The sequence below is a fragment of the Miscanthus floridulus genome, chromosome 5 (assembly GCF_019320115.1).
Source record: "Miscanthus floridulus cultivar M001 chromosome 5, ASM1932011v1, whole genome shotgun sequence".
In the NCBI taxonomy this organism is placed as follows: domain Eukaryota; kingdom Viridiplantae; phylum Streptophyta; class Magnoliopsida; order Poales; family Poaceae; genus Miscanthus; species Miscanthus floridulus.
The window spans coordinates 106,789,415-106,800,034 of record NC_089584.1 but is presented as its reverse complement, the minus strand read 5'-3'; the positions used below and the strand labels follow the sequence as shown (position 1 = coordinate 106,800,034).

The window sequence follows — 10,620 nt, the reverse complement described above, 5'->3', positions numbered from 1 at the left end:
AGTGACTGTGCATCACTATTACAGTATATATCGTTGCTCCCCATGATGTGTATGCACACATTATTCATGAATTTTGCTCGATGATTTATATGCATCCATGTAAGACTCGAGGCTTGAAGCTGTCATCAAACGCCAGACGAGACGATAGTCTTTTCTTAGCTTCCAGACTCCGGAGCGATAAATGGGAATTTTGAGGGTTTCCAATTCTATATGTATGTTCCTTAATTTTGAGATAGTTGTAAAACAAAGTGAATTATAGGCACCCATCAGTTTAAGCCTTTTTTTGGGGTTGAACTGGCATAGAACTAAATACGATATTAGAGCCAAAGGTTTCAAATTCTAATCTTAGCTAGCGTTCAACGATGACACATAATCTGATTTCAAGAGTCAAGACGTGTTGGGTTCCATTGTAGCTCCTTTGTATCCATGTCTGAAGGCTGAGGTCTGAGGGAGCCTCAACGTTAGGAAAAGTGTTGAAGTAAAATGAATTACTTGTCTTCGAATCACAACAAGCACAATAAAATAAACAAAACAAAATAAAATAATTGCACTGGACTTCTACTTCCAAGTTTAAGGATAAAGGGAGCCGTACGTTAGGGGACCACATTTTCCTAACAACTTAAGTTTTTGAGGGGAGCACATTTTTATAATTGCCTAAGTTTTTTAGTTAAACTAGTCAGAGCATGCAGTTCAATAAAGACAAAGGATTGCACTATATGACATTCCTTTAGACTCCTATGTAGAATTCATTTCTTTAGATATCAGGATTTTCTATCCAATTTCTACATGAGTTTTTTTTATCAAACATACATTATTATAAGAGTCAAAGGTTTCTAGAAATTTCGTCAAGCATGGATTGTTGTCTTTGAAAGGCTTAGCATTTAGTCAATATCTCTTTCAGTCTGTTCGCTTGTTGGTTTCAGTCAGGGCTTATCAGCCAGCCAACAGTGTTTTCCTCTCACAACAAACCAGCATCAGCCGGGCTTATCAGCCCAGAAACCAACTAGCGAACAGAGCCTTTGATTGGTTATATGCAAACTCTTACACAGATTGGAATAAAATTCCTTTTTTTAAAAAAAAAGAAATCTATGGAAGTGTTTGAAAGTTGAGACCTATGGGGGCGTCACCAAAGAATGAACCCAATGTGAAAGGCCACACGGCACCACGACGTTAGAATCCAGCCCGAGCTAGGCCCAATACTAATGTAGGTTGGGCCTTGTCATGGTCAACAGGGCAAGAAAGCAACTCTCTTTCGCCCTCCTACCCTTTCCCCCTCTCATAGTCTCGCTTGGCAACCGCCGCCGCCGCCGCTGCCGCCTCCGCCGGACACAAGGGAGGCACGTGCCCCCAGCGAGCACCAAGCTCAAGGTAGGCGATCGTACGGGCGAACCATTGCAGCGGCGGCAGGAGCTTGCGTGACCTGGGCGGAGTGAGCCGATCGAGGCGCCTCTTGGCTGCGCTTGTTGGCCGCCGCTAGGTTACTGCAGGCAGCGGATTCTGAGCTCTTACTCCATGGCGCCGTCGTCCGCGGAGGCTGACGCGGCGGCGTCCTCCAGCGGCCGCCTCCTCGTGCTCTACGCGTCACAAACTGGGAACGCCATGGACGCCGCAGAGCGTGTCGGCCGCGAGGCAGAACGTGGCGGCTGCCCGGCCGTTGACGTGCTCTCCATGGACAGCTTCGATCCCGTAAGCTCCAAAACCTAAAGCCCTCAGCCAAACAACCCGTGCATGTGAGAATGTGACGCCTCTGTTTGTTCGTGCAGAGTCGCTTGCCAAGCGAGCGGTTCGTGGTCTTTGTCGTCTCCACCACGGGGCAGGGCGATCCCCCGGATTCCATGAAGGTCTGGGCATTTTGATCCACTAGATTATTTCCAGTCGTCTGAATTGCTTATTGGGATTTTGGTTGGATGTTGCGGCAGGGGTTTTGGAGATACCTGCTTCGGAAGGATCTGGACAGACAATGGCTTGAGGGGATCCATCACGCAGTGTTTGGACTCGGGGATTCAGGCTACCAGAAGTACAATGTGAGACTTTTTTCTGTGGAATTGAGCTTGCTAATAATCATTATATGCTGCCATCAGTATAATAATGTGTGTAGAATTGTTGAAATAATTGCAGTTAATTCCCTACATTTTAGGGACTTATTGCCAGAAGAACGTTCCACACAGTGCATCTTTAGAAAATAGTATATGGTTATAATGACATATAGTGACTCTGTTCCCTTTGCTTTGGGTGGTTGCGATGAGCGATTAAGTGTTAAGCACCATATTTTAGGGGAGATATAAAGCTTTTTTTTAGTCCTAGTACTATTAGGTGAATGCTTGTAAACTGAAGCTAGTATATTCTTAAGTTCTAATATAACCACTGTACCAGCTTCAGATAACATTTGCATGCACCTCAACACAACATTGTAACTTTTCCTTTTGTACTCCCTCCATTTCAAATTATCAGACGTTTTGGCTTTTCTAGATACGTGCTTTTGCTATGCACTTAGATATACATTATGTTTAGATACATAGTAAAAGCAATGTATCTAGAAAAGCCAATACGTCTTGTAATTTGGAACGGAAGGGGTATATTCTAAACATATCCTTAACTGTATATCTTATTTCAATCAAACCGAGGCTGTAAGCTTGTAATACGCTTCTCATAAGTCATGACTTCTGGTTAGCAATGGTCCTCTTGTTTCTGTTTGCCCTTCATTAGTGTGTTTACTACTGCAGTTTGCTGCAAAGAAGCTTGATAGAAGGCTTTTACATCTTGGTGCAGAACCAGTTCTAGAGATAGGCCTGGGAGATGACCAACACCCTTCAGGGTACGATTTTAATATCTCACTTGCTTTGTGTAAATAATTGTGACATTGTGGTTGTAACATTTGTACATTGTCATTTTCTTTTCCCTCAGAAGCATTTCTCAACTTTAATGGATTTTCTTCGTTGTGCAACATCAGATATGAAGGGGCTTTAGATCCTTGGTTGCTATCTATGTGGAAATCTCTGAATGAAATTAATCCGTCACTCTTACCTAGAGTGTCTGATATCAATGATTCTAATTTGAGTATTTTGGGGCATCCCAAAGTTCATGTCATTTATTACTCTTCCAATGAAGTTCCACAAGATCCTATACTTTCAGGTATGAATGGATGAACTTGGTATTATTTACTGGTATGCTCTATTTTGCAGTACCTGTTCGTGATTTTAGCTATTGTCTATTTCACAGACCCCAGTAAAATAATAAGTAGCGCAAGATCAATGTCCCCTGCACTACGGTTCCATGCTGATGGAGAGCCACCTTACATGCTTCAAATGGTATGTAATATGCTCTTTACACAGCTTGAACTTGAATCATTGTTATCTCTATCCTTGGTTCATATCTAAATTAGTTTTCCTTTGCTTTGAAACCATAATAATTTCAGCGTACTGGCCATTTCTAGTCATGGATATTATTTAAATTTTGTTCCTGTGGTACTAAAACTATTATCTGGACTCTAGAGTACTCACAAAATTCATTGTTGAAAAAGGCATGTGCCTCCCAAATAGGGCTGTCAATGAGCCGAGCTCAAGCGAACTTACCTGTTTATTGCTTGAGGCTTGAGCTGGTCATGCTCTCGAGCAGAGCCCGAGCAAGCTCAGGATCCCGCTCGATCTTGCAGTGGAGCTCGAGCTTGGCTCGGAAAAGCTCACCACCAGCATCTACATTGACACCAAGTTCATGGTCATGGTCATGGGGAGGATGGAGGAAGACATGACCCCAAACGAGAAATTTAGAGTCCAAAGATACTACTAGGGTCTAGGGATGCTTCAAAAAATGCTTGAGTGGATGAATCGAAGGAAAAGAAAAGATAGCAAATTTGAGAAATAGTATATCTGTGTTGAGATCTTCAGGAGCTCAACCTGGATATTCGTGGGGTCGAGCGCGGCAGTGCAGTACATTTCTAGCTGTGAAGGGGGCCGTTAGGCCGTGAGGGGAGAGAGGCATGATGGTCAATGGAGGAGGGTACTGGCATGGAGAGTGAGCAATGTGGTGGTCGGCTTGTCGCTGGTCAGTGACGCGAGGCAGCACTCACTTAGTCGCTGGTAAGAAGTGGCGCTAGGATAGGGTTGGCATCGGTGACTCAGAGGGATGGACACAGGAGTGGGCTCTGTGGTCTGCTAGTTTGCTTGGGCCTTGGGCCTTCGTTGACTGCTTGTAAGTTTGAAAGGCAATAAACATGCTAGAAAATCATCTAACACGAGCTCCATCAAGCTACTTGAGATCGCTCGATAAAAGTTTTGCTAACTTTGGCCTGACCTCGAGCTTCGCTTGATTTCCTGTTGAGCCGAGTTCGAATCAAGCCTGCAATGAGCTGAATTCGAGCAGCTAATCACTATCATTTCAGTACTGAGGTCAGCTTGAAGTTACACGTTATAGATTGATAGATTTTTGCCCCGCGTTCCAAGATGTTTACAGTGGTGAAATAAAGTCAAAACTAACTAACTAGTGGATACTGGATGTCAATTTTTAAAGACTAGTTTGGCAGACAACAAGCTTGGTGAAAATGATGGTCCATCTGTCATGTCAATGTATCATGATTCAGCACTAATCTCGTTATTGTTTCTGTTGCTAATGAATTAATGGTATTGAACACTCTTTTCAGGTAAAAAACAAGCGTTTGACTAAGGAGGGTTCTGATAGAGATGTTCGCCACTTTGAATTGGAAGATCCATCTTCAGTATGTAATTTATACTACACTGTAATTTTCTCATGAATTCCTATGAAGTGTGATACTTCAGAAATGGGAACATAATTGCATATTTCTCATGTTAGGCCATCAGTTATAAAATTGGTGATGCTCTTGAAATTCTACCAAGTCAAAATCCATCAGCTGTCGATGCCTTCATTGAACGCTGTAACTTGGATCCAGATTGTTACATAACGGTACGTGAATCTATTTTGTTCTGTATAATAGAGTTATCTACTTGTAACTGTATTTTTGGTATCCTGATACAGCAACTTTCTTTATTTTCCAATACTTGTTGTATCCCCATTAGTAGCTGTAAATACAGCTAGCTTAACAACATTTTTGTTTTACAATCAGTTTATCATATGGTTTAGACAATTACACCTTTCTTTCCTGAAATGATAAAGTTCATCTGTTAGAAGGGAGATAATTAGGGCCAGTTTGGTAAAGCTCTAATGCAACTTCCCATCGCTCTAGCTCCTGCTCCCGGTCGTTCTAGGTTCCCACATGAACCGTTTGGTAGAGCTTCTCGTCACTCCATCTCAGGCGATGGCGGCACAGAGTCAGCACGTGGCTGGGTCAGGGTCGGCCGCGGCGAATTGACCTCCTCGCATGGATCGAGGTCAGCCTCTGGCAAATTGTGCTCTCCTCCCACGAGTCAAGCTCACCCAATTGTGAATCGGCGAAGAAGGGTAGCAGGGGTGAAGGGCGGTGGGGGAGGCGAGTGGCGGGGAGGTGGAGAAGAAGGGCGGTGGGGTAGCGGAGAAGTATGACAGGAGCGGAGCAGAGCACAGGGAGCAGGTTTTTTCCACTCCCCACCAGTAGTGCAAAACGGCTGGAGCGCTTCACGTGTGGAGCGGGGGTGGTAGCAGTGGCGTTTGGCAGCGCTCCAGCTGAATCTCGCGGAGCAGAGAACTGCCAAACTGGCCCTTAGATGTGCATTTTTCTTATCTTCTCATCTGTTACAGTTATCTAGTTACTAATGAGAAAGCATGTCCTTTTGTTTGCTCAGATTGGAGTGAGAAGTGGGGATAAAGTTTTGAAGGGTTCAGTTGTGCGTAGCCAGATGGACCGCATCAAATTAAGGACCTTTGTTGCTTTGACAATGGATGTCGCGTCAGCTTCCCCTCGTCGATATTTCTTTGAGGCAAGAACCAATATTTTGAATTAATCTTATAACCTCTTTTCTATTCTTTTGATGTCACATATTTATATCTATGCGTCTGATATGATGTCTATCTAACTAATATATGTCATGCGAAGCTGCGAATGCTCACGTAACTCCAATGTTCTTTGGTAGGTCATGAGTTTTTTTGCAACAAGTGAACGTGAAAAGGAGAGGCTTCAGTATTTTGCTTCTCCTGAAGGAAGAGATGATCTTTACCAGTACAATCAGAAGGAGGGTAGGACTGTTCTAGAGGTGAGGAAGGCTTTCACTGAAGCTTTTCATAACAACATTCTTTCCAAGATGGCTTGTCATGCAGAATAATTTTGGCAGTAAATATACCCATTTTTCTCTTCAATTAATTTCCATGGTTCACAGTAGTTACATGATTTTGTGTCATTTTTAGGTGTTGGAGGATTTTCCTTCAGTTCAAATGCCTTTTGAATGGCTGGTGCAACTAACACCTCCACTGAAGAAAAGAGCCTTTTCCATCTCATCATCCCCACTGGTACACCCAAATCAAATCCATTTGACCGTTAGCATCGTAGCATGGGTTACTCCATTCAAGAGAACCCGGCGTGGACTCTGTTCTACATGGCTGGCCGGGCTCAATCCAAATAAAGGTATATTCTGCTTCAGTTAGCTGCAATTAGTATCCTCTCTTCTGCTTAACTTCATTTAGCTGTTGTAGCTATGCTGCTCAGTACTGACCAAAACACAACCACCTACCCTCTCTCACATTATGCTTGTGTGCAGACATTCTTATCCCGTGTTGGATACACCAAGGATCCCTTCCTCCTCCACGTCCAATGGTTCCTCTTGTGTTGATAGGACCAGGAACAGGATGTGCACCATTCCGTGCATTTGTAGAGGAAAGGGCTGCACAGTCTGCAGCAGAACCAACAGCCCCGGTTCTGTTCTTCTTTGGCTGTAGAAATCAAGATAACGATTTTCTATACAAGGATTTCTGGTTAACTCATGCCCAGGATGAGGGGGTGTTGTCCTCGAAAAAGGGTGGTGGTTTATTTGTTGCTTTTTCCCGGGATCAGCCTCAAAAGGTCTATGTGCAACATAAGATAAAGGAACAGAGTTCAATAGTGTGGAACTTATTACTGTCCGATGCAGTGATTTACATTGCGGGCTCTTCGACGAAAATGCCTGCTGATGTTACAGCTGCACTAGAGGAGGTTATTTGTAAAGAAGGTGGTGTCAAACAAGCAGATGCTTCAAAATGGCTCAGGGATCTAGAAAGGGCTGGTAGACTTAACATCGAGACTTGGTCATAGTTGTGATGGTTTTTATCAGAAAGTACATATTATCAGAATTTCGCGAATGTTTGCTGAGTATGGAACTAGGGAGAATTTCAGTGTAGATCAAAGGCATTGAAAATGTGGAAACATGTACATGTAAAATCATCCAATACGGAAGAGAAATAGTTAGGAGGATGATCTAGCATTTCCTCATTTAGCCCTCTATACGGAATGTCATTTCATTTGATTAAGTGAGAACAGTAATTACATCAGCTTTTGTTGCATCTGATTGTTAGTGTGCATTCAACTTGTCTAGCCCTGTTGCAGTTCAGTTAACGAACTTTTGATGACTTTAGAACTAATTTTGTATTTAGTGGTCACTCTGGAATTTTACTACTCGTGTCAAATAGTGCTTCATATATGTTTGTTAATGATACTTTTCTATATAAACTTAGTCAAACTTCAAGATGTATTTACTTATTTTTGTTTATTTTTAGAATTTATTTATTCAGGGATGGAGGAAGCAATTCTGTTTTATATACGTGGTTAAACTTGAGATTCATAGACTGTTTTTAGGACAAAGGGAGTACTCCCATTTTAAATTTGTGCATAATTCCACGTTCAGTTCTCTTATGTCGGTACCTGTTTGTTACACCGACCATCGTAGGCTGCAGTATCGTGTTGGTAGCCCTGTCGTGCTATGGAATGAACGGTAGGGCTGAGTTTAGATGTCTGCGTAGACGAAGCGTTGTAGATCAGCAGAAGTTTGTTTAGGCTGAGAGCAGCAGTAACCATAAAGAGATGTCTGTTTATTTATTAAAACTATACAACAGAATCTAAGCAGGTGGTCGATACTGGCTGGCAACACCATCCATACAAAGCATCAAGCACTGTACTTTTTTTTTACACAATCAAGCACTGTATTGGAAACATAAACGACAGTATGCCCAGAGGCTACTAAAACACAATGAAACGAAACCATCACTCCATCAGGCGGCGCGACGAGAGAGCAAACGGCGGCCATCCAGAGCAGCCTCAGCCGCTGCGGGTCCAGACGACGTGGTCCTGCGGCAGGAAGTGGCAGACCGGCACCGTGCCGGGCTTCACGTTGAGCACCTGGAAGGCGACGTGCTTGGGGTTCCACCCGGACGTGTCGGCGTGGCACACCGCGACAGCGTCCACGGCCGTGCCGTCCCTGCCGAGCATCGACACCGTGTACGCCCGCGTCTGCTGCGTCAGGTGGCACGCGAACACGGCGTACGCGTACGGCTCCGCGTGGCAGGCCACGAGGCGGCCGCCGTCGTCGGTGCCGGCCGCGCGCTTCACGCCGGTCATGGTGTACTCCTGCTTCGGCGAACCCTCCTTGGCCACGACGGTCGAGACGGCCCTCACGTGGCTGGTCCCGAGGCTGGTGGTGGCGAAGTCCACCATGGACTCCAGCGACGTGGCGCACACCTTCTTCTCGCCCTTGGCCGATGGCGCCTCGCAGTCGTGCAACGTCTGCGCCATCTCCGCCGCCTCGACGGAGTCGGGGTCCACCGAGAAGCGGGCGAGGATCTCGGGGACCTTCTCGGAGGAGAACGGGATGGCCTCGGCCTCGCTTCGCGGGAGGAACTTGGCGCCGGTGGTCGCGGTGTTGGCGAACTGGACGGTCACCTTCTTACCGGGCTGGAGGTCCTTCTCCTGGAAGAAGAGCGCCACGCTGGGGTCGTCGTGCAGCTGCGTCTCTGATGCGGCGTACGTGTACAAGAAAGGGCTGACGTTGACGTTGACGGGTTTCTTGCGCGGGTTCACGTGGACGCCAACCCCGCCCTTGCCAACGCCGACCGTGGTGCCGCCCGGCTTGCCGTACCCGGGATTGACGTCGACGCCCACGCCGCCTTTGCCAACGCCAACGGTTGTGCCGGTACCACCCGGCTTGCCAGGATTGACGTTGACGCCCACTCCGCCCTTGCCGACGCCGACCGTGGTGCCACCGGGCTTGCCGTAGCCAGGATTGACGTTGACGCCAACGCCGCCCTTGCCAACGCCGACCGTGGTGCCACTGCCGCCGGGCTTGCCAGGGTTGACGTTAACCCCAACGCCACCCTTCCCGACGCCAACAGTGGTGCCACCGGGCTTCCCGTAGCCGGGGTTGACGTTAACACCAACTCCGCCCTTCCCGACGCCAACCGTCGTGCCGCCGGGCTTCCCATAGCCAGGATTGACGTTAACGCCGACTCCCCCATTCCCCCCAACGCCGACCGTGGTGCCGCCGGGCTTCTTGCCGCTGCTGCCAGGGTTAACGTTGACGCCGACGCCGCCCTTGCCTACGTCAACCGTCGTACCACCGGGCTTACTGCGCCCGGCATCGACGTGGACACCGCCCCAGCCGACGTTGACGGTCGTGCCTCCGGCTGCGTATATATAAGCAAGGAAGAGGTGTTAGTGCTACGTGTGTTTGTGTGATGGACATACCTATATAAAGTATCTGGCGTACATACTGAAGCCTGAAGATCTGGAGCTGTCTGTTAAATTGTTATACCTGGGGTGTTGAGGAGTTGGGAGAGGGAGGTCGGCATGGGAGTGTCGGGAAGAGCAGACTTCCAGTATTGATCCGGAGCACGAGCTGCATGGCTTCCTACTGACGTGATCTGCATGCAAACCACAAGAGCTCTCTCTTTGCATCAGAGATCGTCTACCTTATTTCATTACTAGGGTGAAAGTGGAAAAAACCTTAACATCGCCTGAAAATGCATCGATATATACCAATAGAAAAAAAAATCTCATACAATTAGAAAGCATACATCTTATATATGTTATAAGCTGAATCTCTTCTGAATGTTTTCAAATTCACATGCAGCAGCATATGTTAATAGGGTTAATAGGCATCACTAGCTAGCAACCGTGTACTAATGTTGTAGAAACCATTACTGAAAAAGATGAAACGACATTCCTTCCCTCATATCTGTCGATACATGTAAGGCTGATGAAGCAAATGATGGGAGAAAAGATGCACAAGATGAACTGCGTGGCAGTGAGAGGGACTGACCAATAGGAAGCCAAGTAGGCCGGCGAGGAGCCTCTCCATGGAAGACGATCGAAGATGGCCAATGAGCAAGCTGATAGATGTTCTTCCCAGTGAAAGGAGAGCGAGCGATGCAGACGATGATGGCCCTGCAGCAGGTGGTACTAGCCAATATTTATAACCAAAACCAGGGAGTAGATTGGAGTTGGGAGAATTAATTGGTATTCCACTGCTGCTCAGCTCTGGGGCACAGCAGCCGCAGTAATAGAGTGCCATCACTGATTGAACCACCGGGATCAGCTGAGTCCAGCCAGCCAAACGATCATAAATTTCCAACTAAAACAGTATTTTTCTCACACATAAACCAATCAACAGTACCAACAACAACGATACGAACCAGCCAACCTCGCTCGGCGGTCAGCACGCACCACGCACAGCCGCACAGGCGGCACACTGGCACAGAGGTAGGGTATGGGTA

The 10,620-nt window shown here is 46.4% G+C and overlaps 2 protein-coding genes across 2 annotated transcripts; one reads left to right on the top strand and one right to left on the bottom strand.

Annotated features, from left to right (window-relative positions):
• Positions 1-1,245: 1,245 nt before the first annotated feature.
• Positions 1,246-7,531, top strand: LOC136452923 (NADPH-dependent diflavin oxidoreductase 1). The gene is made up of 12 exons (XM_066453498.1): positions 1,246-1,686; positions 1,764-1,841; positions 1,920-2,024; positions 2,724-2,815; positions 2,951-3,132; positions 3,220-3,308; positions 4,637-4,711; positions 4,807-4,917; positions 5,733-5,867; positions 6,021-6,140; positions 6,292-6,508; positions 6,642-7,531. Exons 1-12 carry the CDS (start codon positions 1,513-1,515, stop codon positions 7,169-7,171), a joined length of 1,908 nt encoding a protein of 635 aa, XP_066309595.1. The 5' UTR covers positions 1,246-1,512; the 3' UTR covers positions 7,172-7,531.
• A 392-nt stretch (positions 7,532-7,923) lies between these two features.
• LOC136450419 (BURP domain-containing protein 3-like) lies at positions 7,924-10,321 on the bottom strand. Its single transcript, XM_066450842.1, has 3 exons — positions 10,167-10,321; positions 9,660-9,768; positions 7,924-9,531 (listed from the first exon to the last, which is right to left on the bottom strand). The coding sequence occupies exons 1-3, from the start codon at positions 10,203-10,205 to the stop codon at positions 8,171-8,173; spliced, it is 1,509 nt and encodes a 502-aa protein (XP_066306939.1). The 5' UTR covers positions 10,206-10,321; the 3' UTR covers positions 7,924-8,170.
• Between the last annotated feature and the right edge of the window lie 299 nt (positions 10,322-10,620).